This window comes from Punica granatum, chromosome 2, assembly GCF_007655135.1.
Source record: "Punica granatum isolate Tunisia-2019 chromosome 2, ASM765513v2, whole genome shotgun sequence".
Taxonomy (NCBI): Eukaryota; Viridiplantae; Streptophyta; class Magnoliopsida; order Myrtales; family Lythraceae; genus Punica; species Punica granatum.
The window spans coordinates 30,347,567-30,365,753 of record NC_045128.1 but is presented as its reverse complement, the minus strand read 5'-3'; the positions used below and the strand labels follow the sequence as shown (position 1 = coordinate 30,365,753).

Below are 18,187 nucleotides of genomic sequence, written 5' to 3'. Positions count from 1 at the left end.
CTCACAATATGAATTTTCTACATTCACTATGACTCGAATCTGAGACATTCCTTAAGCGGAATAAGCGTTGAACACAATGATAATGTCGTTAGCAACCTACAAATTGAACAAAAGGATGACTGGCCTTTTCTATTGAGAAAGTTGTTGCGCCATATAAACAATTGAGGAAAAGATTTGTATGTTGTGCACAAGGTTGATGACAAATTCGAGAACCCAAGACATCATATATAGTTGTCCAATATATATTCCACATAGTGTCCACATGTTCATTGGGGGCATTGAAATTGTCAATAAAAGTGAAAACGTGCCTTTCTTTACTAGTCAACAAAAAACGAAAAATTTAAAAAGTGAAATAACTTGAGTGCAATGCATACATCCTATTCTGTTAATTAATGAGTTATAAGTTTGATTCACGTCGTGAAACTATTGATTATATTATATTATATTATATGGACTTTACTTATAATTGAAAAAATATTAAAAATCTGTTTATTTTTCCCTTCAATTAGTGAAATAAAATAGGATGTAATGTAATGGTACATATTATTCTTGTTAACTTAGTGAGACTTTTCGAATCCTTTTATTTAGAATTAGAAATAGCGAAACTAAATAAAGAGACACGTAAATCTCACTGTCGAGGATCGAACTCAAAACCTCATAATTCCGACAGAGAACTTTTGAGTTCCATAAAAACAACGTCATTTAACGGTCATATTTATTAAGCATACCTTTGGCCAGCAAAAAGGGTTCAAAAGTCTAATCTAGAGAGAGAACAAATCAGCCAGTGTGTATGTGAACATGTAAGTCAAACTTTAAAGTGAGTGTCGGCATGACAATGTCATGCTAGAAATTTCCTTTCTTTGATGGGTCCATTATACTATTATTATTCATCGATTAATAATTGAATGATGATGCCCCTACACTATTCGAGGGGAGTCGTGCCGATGATGCACATCTATGATATGGTCATCATAATTGAATCTTCTATTAAATTTGCATTTTTTTTAATATGTATACAGACTATTTAAATGTATCAATATAAAATAGGAATTTTCAGAATAAGAGGTGTAGCGCAACCTGATAATCAGGAGATTTTAAATTTGATTATCGTACTATTTATATAATTTTATTAGCTATTATATTTTTATTTTATTATACTAGATTCATGGATTTTCTCTTAAAAAATACGAATATTCTCTTAAAAAAGAGAAGAAAAAACAATGGCATATATAAACAAACATTTCACGTAGCTACTTAATATTTATGTCAAGTTTCAATCTACAGCAGCAAATTTTGATCTACTGAATCATCTTATCATCAAAGATACATCAACGTAATAATTTATCGGGGTTAGATAAGATGGAAATTGCTATCTAGTAAACCATTAATTATTTATAACGCTCCAAAATTCAAGGAGAAATTAGAAAAATATGAAATAGTTATGACCTTATATATGTTGTGTTTTCAATGTTTTAACTGATCATGATTTGGTAGAGGTGGGAGATGGAGAACCAACAAGAATATCCGCAGAATAGATGCAGAATCCTCAAATAATACAATTTAAAACTATTATCGTTTTCATTTTTCTGGTGTAAAAATATAATATTAATGTGAAAGTATATATATAAATATATATATGTATATCTATCTTTGTGATTCCGTGTTGATCATGATCAATTCGAGTTTCCAGTGTCCTTAGACGACCAGCTGATCGACATGGATTACCTCACGGATTATAACAGTTATAATTTTAAAAAAAGTTTAGTTTGACATATCTGCCTTGATAGTAAGTAGTATTGTGATTTCAATTGTAGCTAATAATCTATTGGAATAGTCATTTGGTGATTTAAACATCACAATATTATACAATATTGTAGCCAATATTGGGGTGAGTTTTCCTATACAAAGTTCCCTTTCATTTTGATTAGACCCACTTCACTTTCTATTTCTTTCTTTTTATTTTTTGGGGGGGTAAATCCACCTCACTTTCTAATTCTCTATACATATTGTAAATTAAATCTTTTTTTTTTTCATTTTATCAAGTGATAATCCGTGTTTCCCATCATATTCTCAAGTAATGAGAGCAACGTCTCCCATTATATTCTCAGTTTTGACTGTATAAACGTTTTAAACATAATTATCGGTTCTATGCAACATTTTAAGCTTACCGTTTCTTTCTAAACATCCACTCCCAAGACTTTTCAGTTTTCCTACTTGCAAAAAGAGATTTGCCAAGTATATCAAAAAATATATACCTCTGTGTTTCGTAAAAAAAATTAAATTTGATTTAATTGAAAAAAATATGTGAGAGAATTTGAAGAATAAAATAAAAATATTGTAATTGTATCGTTGAATTGAGAAAAAAATATTGAAATTGAGGAAAAATACTGAATAGTTGAGAGAATTAATATTAAAAAATTAATTGTAATAATAGATAAGAAAAAATATGAGAGGGAATTTGAAAAAAAAGATAGAAAAGTAATGATTGTATTGTTAAATTGACGAAAAATTAAAATGAAATTAAGTTAAATTAAATTTGAATTTGTAAACAAACATAGTAAATTGCATGTGTCATTTCTGAAAGGGACCTTCAATTTTTCCCCCCTAAAAGTGAAGATAATAAGTTAAAATATAATATATGTCAAATGCAAACAAAAATTGACCCTCCCACTGGAGAAAGCAGCTTCCGTTGGCCAACCTAACGTGGCCTTACATGAGAAAGTAGATCAATTCATCTTCACGCTTTGCTCTATTATTTTTGGAATGATCTTATAACACTAGGAATGTTTTATTTCCATTATTAATTTTCACTGCGTCATATTTATTAGTTAAATGTATAAATTTAGCTTTTTTTTTATAGGACCAAAAGTTGAATCTTTTGTACAATTTTTTTTTATAAACTAAATATGGATGGGAGAGATTTTTGTAAGTTTTCTTAAAGATTGTAAATTCTGTACGTCAATTAACGCGTAATTAAATATGTTGCATGCTTATTATAATATTCTCATTAATTTCCAGGTATTTTTGTCTTTCTGAAATGGCTGCCCAAATTTCCAACAACAAAAAATATTGGCACCCATCAATTTTCACATTGGTCAGCTATTCATACCAATGATAATAATTCAAGACTTAAACTCTCCATGTAATTTCTTTTTTTCATTTATTTTCTCTTTTCGTCAAGATCCCCTTATATTATGCAATTTCAAGCATGTAATATATTAACTCCATGATGCGATACCACATTTCTGCAACAGCTTGTAGGCATCTCCCAAAACATATTACCTTTCTAATCTAGAGAAGAGTACGTACCTTTCAACCTCCTCAACTATGTTTCAGATTCCCGAGTTTGCTTCTGAATTATTTTCTGGGAATATTTATGGTGCCCCTCAATTATTGCGCAGGAAAATGTGCCCTACCATGCAGCTTCCGTCAACTTAAACGGAAAAATTTATTGCAGTGCACATGATCCCAAAAAAAAAAACTGGTTTGTTCTTTTTTATAAAGAAAAAGTTCAGACAGAGATATCGTCCCGCTGGTTATCAGTCACCTCATGAGGTTACCAGTGATCACTATCTACTTTATTACTTCCCCAAAATGGCAGAAGACAAGAAAATATCTACTTTGAATAGTCTTATTAATTGGGGTGGACGATGACGCCCTAATCTTGCCATAGTTCGCCTGGGAGAAGCAAATCCGAAATGAAATGTCAAATTAATTCCTCATCCAAAGGAACAGGCAAAAAATTTGTAAGTTCAGTGGATGCAAATCCTTTTTTCTCATTTCATTTCCCGATTTTCTTTCCTTTTCACGAGGAGCTAACATGTGTCCCAATAAAAAATAAAAAAACAATGTCTCATATTTTCCTTGAATGTGTATGGACTATGGAGACACAAAGGGGGAATTTCTCTTTCTCCCTTTTTCCCCACTTTTTTCCACGAAATAACAAATTAAAGACTTGATCAAACATTTTTTAAAAATTCATATAAGTAACAAATTAAAAAGAATCATGAAATTAACATATTAAAATTTAAAAAGTCAAAATAAAATAGAATAAATTATTTTTTTTAAAAAGTAAAACTAAAGACTAAATAAATAAATAATAACATAAATTTCATAAAGTATAAAAAATGAACTAAAAGAATTCAAACAAATTAGAATGCAATTTGAAAAAACGGCATAAACGAAAAAAAAATGAAAATATTAGAAAACTCTGAAGAATCACCACTAGTCAAGAAATGTTAAAGAATTCGAACAAATTTAATCGGAAGTTAACCACATTAAATCGGTCCATGTGGCACCTCCTAATTGGTCAAATAATATTTTTATTTTTAAAACTTTCAAAAAATTTAATTTTTTTTTCTTTTGAAGAAGTGGAGAGGGAAGTTTCACCGTTGGGGGCTTCCTAGCCGGCCACCTCCCCCAGCGGTGAGGTTGCCGAAGGCTCCTCCACTCCCTGTTTGATTTAGGGTATCGAACAGAGAGTGGGGGAGGGGAGTCCCGCCAATAGGGGCTCTTCGACCAGCCACATCTTCCCTCGACGAGATCGCCTGAGGCGTCAGAGAGTGGGGGATGGGGGTCCCTCGGTGGGAGCTCTCTCCCCGGCCACCTCCCTCACTGACAAGGTCATTGGAGGCGTCCGACCCCTCCTCTGACCTCACTAGGAGGAAGGTGGCCGATAGGAAGCCCCCACCGGCGAGACTCCCCTCCATTTTTTATTTAATTTTTTCATTTTTTGAATTATTTGAATTTTTAGAAATGAAAATATTATTCGACCAATTCAGAGGTGGCGTGTAGACCGATTTGACATCGTTAACTTTCGGTTACAATTTTGGACTAAAAAGATCCAACATACTAAACGTTTAGGGCGACTTGAGCCAAAACGAGAGTTTTAGGATTGAAGTTTATCTTTTTGCGTAGTTTTAGGATTTCAACGTTATTTTTTCTATAGGTAATACTATAATTAGTTTCAATTATAATCTATAATTTTATTACTCAAGCTAATATTATATACGTAAAAATTGATGAAATATTTTTAATGTCACGTAAGTTCAATCTTAGTCTTTAAAGTAAAACGATGGCATCAAAAAGCTCTAAGTTGAATCTCATTAACATGGAACATTGCGTAGCGGAGGCGGCAAGATTGCCATCATTGATGCCCGTCATGTTACTTAGTAAAAAAAATGAATCTCATTATTCACCAAAAAAAATCTCATTAACATGGAACCTAATCATACCTCTTTTTTTTTTTTTGGTGAACCATACCTCTTAATTTTTCATTCCATTATCTATGAACTTTCCTTATTCTCGAAACAATTGAGGGGGAAAAAAAGGAATTAAGAATTAGATTTAATATATCTAAGATTTTGCTTTTGTTTGAAGATTCTTTAGTCGTGTCAAATAGTCTTAACCCAACATTGGATCTCGTTAGGGCTGTAAATGAGATAAAACGATTTGCGAATGGATTGACTCAATGAAAGTTAGAATTTGGCTCGATCTTAATGAGCTCGAATTCAGCTCGACCTTAACGAGCTCGAACTTGACTTGGCTCGAGCTTACCAGTCAAACGAGCCGAGCCGAGCTTGATAGTATTCCTCTAGGGAAGCTTGCAAGTCTAAACAAGCCTTTTTATTTTACATAATAATAATAATAATAATAATAATAATTTCAATATCGTTGGATATTTGGATCATGTTGTTTGTTGTGTGATTTGTAAGATTAGAATTATTTTGTTTTGACAATGAGCCTAAATGAGTTCAAACAAATTTGAGCCTATACAAGTTCGAGCTCATGAGCCTATATGAGTCGAGCTTTAGTTGTTGGAGAGCCTAAATGAGCCGAGCCGAGCATTCCTTTATTACAACGAGCCGAGCCGGAGCTCAGAAGTTTAGGCTTGTGTGAGCTCGAGTCCAGACCCAAGCTCGTGAATTACTAAACGAGACGACCTTGATCCTAGTATATTTGGGCTCGGCTCGGCTCATTTACACCCCTAGATCTCCCTCGGCAGTGCATTAGCTGGAAGATTCAGTAGCTACAAAGGAAGGTGGTGCCCACTCAGGACCTCTGAACCAACAAACTGTATTAGTCAAGTATAATTAGTTTTAGATTTTGTAAAAAGGAGAAGACAAATTCGAGTCCTAAAAGCGTTTTCATTGAAAGGAAATAACCACTTGACTTCCCGGAGTTATAGAGTTTAATTAGTTTTAATTTTTGTACAGGGGAGAAGACAAATTTGATTTTTAAAAGCATTCTCATTGAAAGGGAAATAACCACTTGAATTCCCGGAGTTACAGAGTAATGTTTCCCATAATTTTATCACCATGGGTTGGCTTAATTAATAGTTTGGCACTTGTTTCTTTTATATATATGAAGTTTTATGTTCGAGTTATTTATATGGAGAAATCCGTGATTGGGAGAATTTTACCCCTCGATGAATTGAATTAGCTCGAAATAGATTAGTTGGGCCGTTACGTTTCCAATTATCAAAGTGCGCAAAAAAAACAAAAAAACAAAAAAAAAACAAAAACAAAGACAAAGTGCAGGCAAAGCTACACTATTATGCATGGTATGTATTTTGATAATTAGCTAGTAATGACACGTACAAGTAGCCGTATCAAATTCTCTTTAATTTGTAGTAATGACACGTACGAATAGATTAGCTAGTTGTTGGTGGGGACTAAGGTGCAGTCACTTATAAAGTGGTTCCACCATGCATGTATGTAAATTACTTAAAATTGTGTTACCTTAATTTTAAGTAACTTACATGCTCTTTTGAGCAAATTACACATAATTTGGTAAATTAGTTGGGAGTAAATTACTAGATTCTTAGTAAATTACTAATATTTCAAGTAAATTACACTTATTTCGATGATTCAATACTTACACTATTAGTAATTAACATGAATTTTATGAAACTTTACTTAAATTTTTAGTAAAGCATATGAATACACCATACTAGCAGAGGATTAAGTTAGACTTGGGAGTTCCGAGTCCATTGGACCCTTATATGTAAATCGGGCGGAAGTTTATTTGTTCTAATGCATTCAGGGTGAAACAAAAATTCTATATTCTCAATTACATAATTCATCGATGATGCCTCTCCACTATCATAGCGGGAGTCATGCCGTAGATGCGCATTGATCATATGGTCACAGTAGTTGCCATCTTCGATTTGAAATTTTGAACAAACATAAATGTAGAAATATAAAATATGTCGACCCTCCGGACAAAAAAATTAAAAATTTTAAAAATTGAAAATCCTTTTATTTGTCCTTCGGATTCCAATCTACTGTATACCAAAAAAAGAAATAAATAAATAAATTTCAATCTAATTAACCACCGCTAAGCCCTCTATCGAATCATTTTACTATTTTTATAATTGATTCTTCTGATCTTAAGTATACGCAATGATCAAGATGATAGGTCAACGTGATGGCTTATCAGGGTGTGCTAAGATGGAAATCGCCGTCTAATAAATATTAATTAATTATCAACGCTCCAAATTTAAGGGAAAACCAGAAAATAAATATAATAGAATTATGTCCTTATATATGTCATGTTTTCAATGTTTTAACTGATCATGATTTTGTAGAGGTGGCAGATGATATCCGCAAAGTAGGTATAGAGTCTTCAAATAATACAACGTCAAACTATTATCTTTTTCATTTTTTGGTCAAATAATATTATGTGAACGCATATAAAAAAATATATTGCGATTTCGTGTTGATCATGATTAATTGGAGCTTCGGTTATCCATAGACCACCAGGCACCAACTGATCGAGATGAAATAACTGACGGATGATAATAGTAATAATTAGTAGAGATGGTTAATAAGTTTGACACGTCGGCCCTGACAGTAATCAGTATTGTCATTCCAATTTTTACTAATAATTTATTGGAACGGTGTTATATAATATATATATATATATATATATGTACATCCCGATATTTAAACAAGCCTCCCACTTTGAGATGTATACGATGAATATCGTTGAGTTGCGGGACTTTCAACTAGCACGTTGGAGTGGTTATATATATATATATATATATATATGGTGTTGCAACGATAACGATCATTAGAAATGTGCTAAAGGCCATCGCGGACGGTGGGAAATCCGAATAGCATGCTAACAAGTCTTAGCTTAGGGAACCCCGACCAAACTAGTGGGAAAAATTATAAGAATGGTCAAATTCAAACAACAGAAGCCCATAATTTCATAAGAATGAATTGAACTTATATAACACAAAGGAATAGGGATACTGGTAACATCCCAAGACTGCTTGATCTTGGAGTATTTTCTCAAGACAGACCGACTTCACCGATGTTAAGCTAGCATGGTCTCTAGCCAAAATCGTGTTAGTTCTTGAATTGGATTGTTTAATCGTGATGAGTACCCTCGACAGTGTCGAGCTCCTTCAATCTAACTTGCGCCTCTTGTTATAAGTTTTATATGCATCTAATCCTAAATCGGATGTGACATGCGGTTATCTTGTGGTTGTATTGTATCAGGGCTACGTCAATGCCAGAACGGAATTAGTTTCAGTTAAAATCGAAAACGCCTATGATCTCATAAATATATAATAAATAAATGGTGTATAGAAAATACTATTGATAAGAATTGGTTCAGAATGTTTTGATTTCAGATCAAGTAAGGGTTACTATATTAAACCATTTTTTCGGCGTGTACCATAGTATTCGGAAGCTCAACGAGCCTCGACTGATCTTATTCGGCCTATTAAGGGAGTAAAGCTCTTCCACATGGATTTCCTTCATTAATAAGATTCGAATTAGAGATCTTATTTAAGGATAAAAAATTACCGAATCGCTTGAATCAAATCATGTTGGTTGTATTGAACCTTTTTTCCGTTTATTATTAGTTATAATAAATACCAAGACTATCTCATTTCTCCGCCATAGTATACATGTTGTGTCCACTATGCCCGCAAAGTCATGAAAAATAAGTGAGACGACATATATAGAATTAAGAATATCTAGCTTGAATGAAGAATTCCAAAGAGATCTTCATCATATTGATCACCTTTTCCGGACCTGGAAAATCACACTCTGCGTCTTCTATTCTGAGCCACTCAATCCAGTAACTAGACACAAGTGTAATTTTCAACACCTTAACGTTGCGTTTGATTGCGGCTAATAATCGACCAGCTCACTTCTACACGCAAAATCAAAATCATATTGAATTTTCTCATTTCATTGGGTAATCGGTATATATTCTCGATTTTAATTGTATAATCGTACTAACACATTTATCCGAATTTTATGCGACATTTTTTTTTCGGTATATTACTTTTATAACATTTTATTCTTATCGTTTCTTTATAAATGTCCACTTCAAAGACTTTTCAGTTTTCTTAACTTACAAAAAGAGATTAGCCAAGTATGTCCAAAAGTATATAAATGGCATTTCTGAAAGAGACCTTCAAATTTCTTTCCCCACTCAGCAATGAAATAATACCAAATAGCATAAATGTCAATGCCAACAAAGATTGACTTTCCCACTGCCCAAAGCGGCTTCCGTTGATTAACCTGACCTGGCCTGGCCTCACATGAGAAAGAGCATCAAGAGAAAATATTTTTTTTTGATAGTACAAATATATGAATTAATTTCACCTCATATTTTCTTGAAAAACGCGAGATTAAGAATAGTAAAAAGAAAAAGTTTAGAATCAAAATGACAAAAAATGTTGAGGACTAAAGTGTCTTTTTCCCAATGACAGAAGACTGGAAGATATCTACTTTGAATAGTCTTATTAACATCAGTAAATTATATGAACAAGAGGCAACTTATGATGATGAAAACTGCAAAAGATAATCAATCAGACATCATTTTCTCGTCTGAGCATGCAATGTAGGATGGGCCATCACAACATATCATGTTGTACGAGCATTATCTAGATGGATAAGTGTGTCGACGGCTCGCAATTTTTTAACAATTTGTTTCTTTTTAAGTTTTTCATTAGTATGCAATGAAGGGTACGCTTGTGGCATGTGCTGGGGCATGGTTAATTAGAGTGGAGAGTGACTCCCTAAATCTTTGCCAAGTTTGCCGGGAAGAAGACACATGACACATTCTGAAGAAAATCACATATTTTCCCTAACCTGTTGAATCTGCAAATCTGGATTCTTCGCCCTTTTCTTTTCCTTTTTTTTTTTTTCTTTTTTTACCTTGTAATAATTCGAGTTTACATAAATGAATTCCAAACTAATCCCTCTCCGGACCATAGGTCCTAGAAGTACTTCCTACTGCCGATGGAAGTTACCTCCACGGAAGAATTTTTGGCTGAGCAGTGAGTAGTACTTCCATGGAAGGTTCTTTTGCTGATTAGCGCATTCGTGGAAGTTACTCCCTAGGTTTCTGCTACTTCCTAACAAGAACCGAACATAGTATATTAAATCAAAGAGCTAGACCCTATGCCCTATGAATCAATCTCTTATTGATATCTCTTATTTAGCCACCCCGAACCTCGGCGGGTCACTAATTTAGAGTCATGTAGCAATACACAATTCATCAAGATTTAAAAGACATAACTATGTTAGGTTTGAACCCCTTTTCTCACGAAAAATGTAAATATCATGTTAAAAAAAAGCATATAGGTCTAAAATCATTAATATCAGGTTAAAAAATTGCAAATACAGTAATATCACAAATTGCATTCATCACCAAAATGAAACTTTTTCTATGAAATTTTTCGACGGAAAAATTCCCGTTGAAAAACTATCCAATTTCTTGTATTGATGAATCCAAAACTTAAAACAGTTTCAGAAAGAAAAAAAAAAGGAAGAAATATAGGCTTCCTAGTTCACTGATAAAGAAAATATAGATTTCCTAATAACCTCAGTCACCCATGGCCATGTATGGCACGTAGGTCATAAGAGTGGCAGAGGCCTAGAACGGCCAGGAGCGACGTCAACCATATCCATTCACTCTGGCATATGTCTTTCTTAATGTAATGTTTGAACTCTAGATTGCCTTATCCTTTACATATTGCGAAAAGAATCGCCCAATCGATACATATCAAGTTGTTATTCAAACAAAATAAATAAAAAAGATTACATATCAAGTTGATACAAGCCAACAAATTGGAAGTCGCTGAATTTCCTCGACTTGCCCAAAATTGGGGACCCATCTTCCACTAACTATACAGCCCAACACTCCAATCCTCAATTTTCCTCCAATAACATTTCATGCTCAGATCACCGTGGACCCAAATACTTTTCGGGGGTTCAGCCTCATATATACATAAATATATATATATATATATATATATATATAATTTAGCTGTTTTCGAAGTACGTTGGGAGAGTAAGATTCGAATTCCATATTCTCGTTATTGTAATTCTTTTTTGTTTATTTTTAATTATATTTTTAATAAATTCATTTTACTTATAATATATTCTATTTGACTTTCGATGAATAAACGAACAAAAACAATAAGTATATTCACATCGCTATTTCGTGCTATAAGATAAATAAATTGTTAACGATGAAATAAATTATAAAATTATAAAATAATATAATAATAAATACGTTGCTTAATATTAAAGTAAATAATAATATTATAAAATAATATATTAATATATACATTTACTTAACGGTGAATTAAATAATATTAATATGCATGTTTATTTTTTTATAAGTTTAACAATAAATTAATTTTCATGAATTTCGTTGTAAAATTGATTGGTAGCATATTCGATTAAATGAGTGAATTTTTTGTGTACAACGTACCCCATTTTACCCTTCCAGAGCAAATGTTCGGGCCTATTATGACATAGTCTCTTAGGATTTAGGATAGTATAGGTACATACGAATTATATACTATCCATATTTACATTTTTTTCTATATATTTTACTAAAAAAAATAATAAACTTTAATTGATTTGGTCATATTTACTTAGTTGAAAGTTAAGTAATATATAAATTTCGAATTATTTTTCTTAAATTACGAAATGTGCTATTTTTTGTTGTTTATCAAGCACATGTAACTCTGACATTATTCAAGGAGAAGGATTACTAGCTTTATTAATTGTTTCAATTTAATTTTTATCGACCATAGAACATTAACTATCCTATTAATTTAAAAATGATTAATCTCACATAATTTTTTCCCATTCACTATCCTATACTAACTTAAATATCACAATAAAAAAATTTCATAATAACATTATTAATGAGCACACATAGCTGAGGCCATCACACCTAGTGTGTGCGTGTATATATATATATATATATGTATTCGGTAGACGTTTCGGTAATACTGTCAAATGGATAAGATCGTCAAGACAATTTAATTACTGAAACATATGTATCTGACCTGTGCTTCCAGAGTTATCTGCTTCATCTAGAATTCGTCGGTCTCCGAATCTCCTATGAGATGAATACATACATACAGGTATTTGTATGTGTATGTATCTTATATACAGTCCTTCATAGGACGATAATAAAAAAAATATTTCTTTACATGAATTTATGGCTCATTATCCATTTAATAATGAATCCATCCATCTTTTTTCTTCCGGCGTGAATTCTGATATTCTAAAGCTTAATTAGACCTTAGCTAATTTAATGGAATCGGATTAATCTATTAAGGGATAAAACTCTTACAGTTTGAATTTTTTACATTAATAATGACTGAAGCCCGAAACTTTACTTAAATAAAATACTCGTCGACCCGCTTGAACTGGTAATCCATCCATCCTTTTGCTACAATGATATTTGTATTTTCTCGCAACACCTGTAACGAGTTAGAATCATCAAAATTTTCTTATATAAATTTACATATACCGCATTCATAGTACTGGTTCCCCCCCTTTCGCCTAGAAACATAATTCCAAATTTCCAAGTCAACTTTGAAGTCTTACTGATCGCTCTGCCTCTCTCTCTCTCTCTCTCTCTCTCTCTATATATATATATATGTATGTTTTGATGCAAGCCATAGCCAGCTCCCATACCTCTGTACTATAGTTTAATTGGCAACTCACTTTGGCAACTAGCTAGCTATTGAGACTCCGTGAGAAAAACGCTATGGTGGTTGCCGCACCGACTGGCGGAGGCCCTATGGGCTCTGCCGACATTAGGAACCTCGCGGTCCAGGTCCTGACGGGCCGGTGGTTCATGGTATTCGCATCCTTCCTTATCATGGCGGCAGCCGGGGCAACCTACATGTTCGGCTTCTACTCTTCCGACATAAAAATGGCCTTGGGCTACGACCAGACAACCCTGAACCTGCTCAGCTTCTTCAAGGACCTTGGCTCCAACGTCGGGATACTGTCAGGGCTCATCAACGAGGTTACCCCGCCGTGGGTTGTCCTCTCCATGGGGTCCGTTCTCAACTTCTTCGGATACCTTATGATCTGGCTCGCCGTGACCAAGCGAATCGCCAGGCCTGCTGTCTGGCACATGTGCCTCTACATCTGCATAGGCGCCAACTCCCAATCGTTCGCCAACACCGGGGCTCTTGTGACATGCGTGAAGAACTTCCTGGAGAGCCGGGGCGCGGTGCTCGGGATACTCAAGGGATATGTTGGCCTTAGTGGTGCTATCATAACTCAACTCTTCTATGCTTTCTATTACCATGACACCAAGGCCTTGATATTGCTTATAGGTTGGCTCCCTGCAGCCATATCCTTTGCCTTCCTTAGGACTATTAGGATCATGAAGGTGATTAGGCAGCCCAATGAGCTCAAGGTGTTCTACAACTTCCTCTACATTTCTCTCGGGCTAGCGACATTCCTCATGATCATGATTATAACCGAGAAAAAGGTGGATTTCACAAGGAGCGAATACGGGGCAAGTGCTGCTGGGGTCCTCTTCTTGCTCTTCCTCCCGCTAGCCGTCGTCATCATAGAGGAGTACAAGCTTTGGCTTGCCAAGAGGCAAGCTCTTAATGACCCTTCCCCCCTCAACATCACCACGGAAAAACCGAAACCGGAGGATCAACTCCCCGGGACTGTGCCTGTCGTGTCCCAGCCAGAGCTAGCCGTGGAAAAACAGCCTTCATGCTGGCGGACCGTGTTCAGGCCTCCGGAACGTGGTGAGGACTACACAATCCTACAGGCACTTTTCAGCATTGACATGCTGGTCCTCTTCCTCGCGACCATATGCGGGGTAGGAGGGACCCTGACTGCGATCGACAACTTGGGACAGATAGGGAGCTCGCTGGGCTACCCGAAGAAAAGCATAGGTACCTTCGTTTCCCTCGTGAGCATCTGGAACTACCTTGGACGGGTCACGGCGGGCTTTGTTTCGGAGATATTCCTGACCAAGTACAAGTTCCCACGACCGCTCATGCTCACCATAATCCTCCTAGTATCATGCGCCGGCCACATACTCATTGCCTTCGATATCCCCGGCGGACTGTACATAGCATCAATCATTATTGGGTTCTGTTTCGGAGCCCAGTGGCCCCTCCTCTTTGCTATCATATCAGAGGTGTTTGGGCTCAAGTACTATTCCACACTCTACAACTTCGGTTCGGTGGCCAGCCCCGTCGGGCTGTACATCCTCAACGTTCGGGTGACAGGCCACCTTTATGACCGCGAGGCTCTGCGGCAGCTAGCAGTGAAGGGCCTCGAGAGGAAGAAAGGAGAGTCCCTCGATTGCAGCGGCGTCAAATGCTTCCAACTCGCTTTCATCATAATCACTGCGGTGACCTTGTTGGGGGTCCTCGTTTCGCTCATCCTGGTGGTTAGGACAAGGAAGTTTTACCGGAGTGACCTTTATAGGAAGTTCCGGGAGGAGGCTAAGGCGGCCGAGGCTGAGATGGCAACGCCAGCCACAATCGGGAACGGAGTTGCGGTTGCTTCGGCAGTACAGCAGGCAAACAAACGGTAGGGTTGGAATATAATATCGTATGCCAGTTTGAGTCGACTAGTCAATGTAACCATTACTAGTATGATCTCGTATCATTGAACTGTGTGTCTTGATCCAACATAATTTAATGAGCCTAAAGTAGTATACAAGATCACGAGATGAAATTCCAAAGCAGTTTTTAGTTGATTTACAGCCACAAAAACGATCACATTTGATACTCATAGTATAATATAGGTCGATAGAGACATAGAGTGTATGTTGCTCGAAAGGAAATACGAAAAGTTTAGTAGACATCGCCATCCCTTGCTCCTAAACGACATGATCTCCATTTTCTTATGCTCTTTTTTAATAATATATTTTGAACTGAATTAATTGAAGTTTATTAAATTTTTAAATATGAAAGCAAACCTCGAAAAAAAGAAATCATCTGATTAGAGAGAGAGAAGAGGATATCTCCTTTGTGGACTTATCAATGCATAGAGAATTCAATCAAAATTGATTAATTTAATCTGAAAACGACTGAAATTCTAGAAAAGCGGGAAAAACTATGTAGCTTTTCACTATCAGATGCCATCTTGTCTCTCTCAGGATGGTTAAGATTTTCATTCATTTTTCCTTCCACTTTATGGGTAATCATCCATCAGACCGGAGAGATAGAGATGATGAACCGAGGGAGCCGAGGGAAGCAACAAGCGTCCCTTTTAAAATGTAATGCTCAATGAAAATTTTTATATATTTGTTTTTCGATCCTGATAAAATGACATTTTCGTCCTCTTAAATTAAAAGCTTTGTCCTCCCATTTGCTTCTCTAATTAAAGACTCCTCCCTTTAGCAATTCAAATTTTGTGTCCATCCTTCCCGTCTACCCACGGCAACTATCGTAGGGTTCCTCTCAAAGTGAGTAATGACGTCCTAATATCTTTGAAATTTTGCCTTCGGATTGGTCCAATATTAAAGGGCGGACGTGCGACGTTGTCGAGAATTATTGGTCATTCATTGGTTACATGTATAGGCATAGGTGTGTGACGGGGGGATGATGTGTTTTTATTTTGGAACTCATATGTTGCTGGACGAACTGGTCAAAACGATGAGCCCTAGTCGACTAGATCCCTGGATTCGATGTTTGGTCAAAATTATATACGGACTCTGAAAAAAGACAGCCGCCAACAATTTCTTTCTTCTAATAAAAAAAAAGACTTGTCAAAGTAAGATCTGTAATTATTTCGGAACTGGTTCTCATACTAATATATATAGGAAGATTCTACCACTGCAATAACATATATATATATATATATTATCGTTATTTGACCTCAGAAGCTCCGATGGTTCGTATGGCTTATGGGCCGTCAAAAATCATCCCGAAATATCCTGAGAGATTGAAGCAAAGAAGCTAATGCTTGACACCGACTCTGAATTAATTGTACGTCTCCTTCGCTCACAGAGGGAGCAGGTGGACTTCATTGCAGTTATTGTGAATGATATTTATTCCTTGTACAACCGTAAATAGTCAGTAATAATTGAGCATATTTATTGTGAAAGCAATATGTGCGCCGATACGTTAGCAAATTAAGTTCTAACGCTTCCTCTCGAAATCCATAGGCTTGTCAGTTGTGAACTTGATGATTTGATTTTCAACAATATTATAAGGGCCATTATACCTCATTTCTATATTTCTTATTAGTACATTTGGATTAGGCCTCGTATTTCACCAAAAAATTATTAAATTATTACATAAACACAGTCATGATTGAAGCGTAGAGAATGCCGAAACTCTCGACGAAACACATGACCTTATTCGCTCCCATGGATGTGCGGAACACTCACGGGCGTCGAGTTGTTTATGAGAGGGTGCTTAGATAAACTAGCTGTTGATTTATAATGAGAGATATCGGGCAGTCGCGTGCTATATGTATATAAATCTTAATATTACAAAATTTTTAAAATAATTTCCTAGGATCGAGGAACGGACATATATCTTACTATATTCTAAAACTGTTGTTTAGAGTCCACTATAAGGAAATGCAGACGGCTGTCCTTCATTTTCCATTTATTTTCAATTTTTCCCCTTTATTTTCCTATTTGTAACATTTTCCATAAACTATAATATTTTTCATTTTTGTCCCCCCTTTATTTCTTCTCACACCCTTCAAAAAAATTTCTAATTTAACATATCTTAGCCCTTTTTTAAAATTTTTACCCTTTTCCCCTCATTTTTAACATTTTTCTATAAATTTTGAATATTTTTCATCTTTGTTCTTTTTTTTGATTTCTTCACACATCCTAAAAAACGAAAAAAAAAATCAAACTTAACATATCTTAGCTACATATAAGTTTAACTAAACATATTATATCTTGCAAAATGGAGTTGAATATGTTTTTGGCACTCATGTGCATATTTATTTTTTTTCAAAATGATACTATGCGTAACTTTTGTTTATATAAAATTAGTGGAAAATGAAACAATGAGTTTGGAGCTATTATAATGTTATAATATCTTTCAATTCTGATGTCTTGGGCTCTAACTGATCTTGCAATTCTTTCTTCTATATTTTCTTTCTCTTTAATCAAAATTTATCATCATTAAATCATTCTTTCTACATGTATTATTTTAAAACAACTTCATAAGCAATAATTTATAAAATTTTAACAAATCAATAATAAATGAATAATATTATAAAATCGGTTAATTTCATATAATTTATTGATGAACTGAAGTATCTATATATTTTGGACTAATATTGTCAAAGTAAATATTTTGACATTTTATACCATTGCATAGATATTTCCCAAATATATTATTATATAGTATTGTATTCAAGAAATAGCGATATAAGTATATAAATAATATGCTTAATACAGAAGTATATATAGTTCCTTTCTTCTCTCTTCCCTTTTTTAATCTTTTTCTCTATTTAGATCCTTCTACCTCTAAATATATAAAGCATAGTTAGGAAATTAAATTAGTTTAATTAGATTTCCATCCTAATATTTAAATGCAAATTTTAAATATTTTTAGTATTCAAATATCGTTAATATATGTAAACATATATATAGATATGTGAATCTTTCATGTATTATCCAATCATCAGAAATTTTATTATATTATATATTGTTGTCGGCAATGGGAATGATTTAAAGCAGTATTCCGATATATGGCGACCTTGACCAGAAATTTTTAATAGATTGGAATCCGACGCACAGCGAAAATTATATGCTTCATCAATTTGTCAGGAATCCCGGCATACAAAATTGAAATAATAAATAATTATGAGCATATGCATAAATAAGTCTCAATGTGAGTAGAATCCAGGACTAACCATTCGTACGCGCAAAATCATACCAAACAATCACGTGGAGA

General features: G+C 34.5%; 1 protein-coding gene across 1 annotated transcript; it reads left to right on the top strand.

Moving 5' to 3' along the window:
- The first annotated feature begins 12,850 nt into the window (after nucleotides 1-12,850).
- Nucleotides 12,851-15,143, top strand: LOC116194075 (protein NUCLEAR FUSION DEFECTIVE 4-like). Its single transcript, XM_031522790.1, has one exon. The coding sequence runs from the start codon at nucleotides 13,042-13,044 to the stop codon at nucleotides 14,848-14,850; it is 1,809 nt and encodes a 602-aa protein (XP_031378650.1). The 5' UTR covers nucleotides 12,851-13,041; the 3' UTR covers nucleotides 14,851-15,143.
- The last annotated feature ends 3,044 nt before the right edge of the window (nucleotides 15,144-18,187 follow it).

Coding starts and splice junctions, on each gene's coding strand:
- LOC116194075 (XM_031522790.1), top strand. CDS start 13,042: ATGGTGGTTGCCGCACCGACTGGCGGAGGCCCTATGGGCTCTGCCGAC.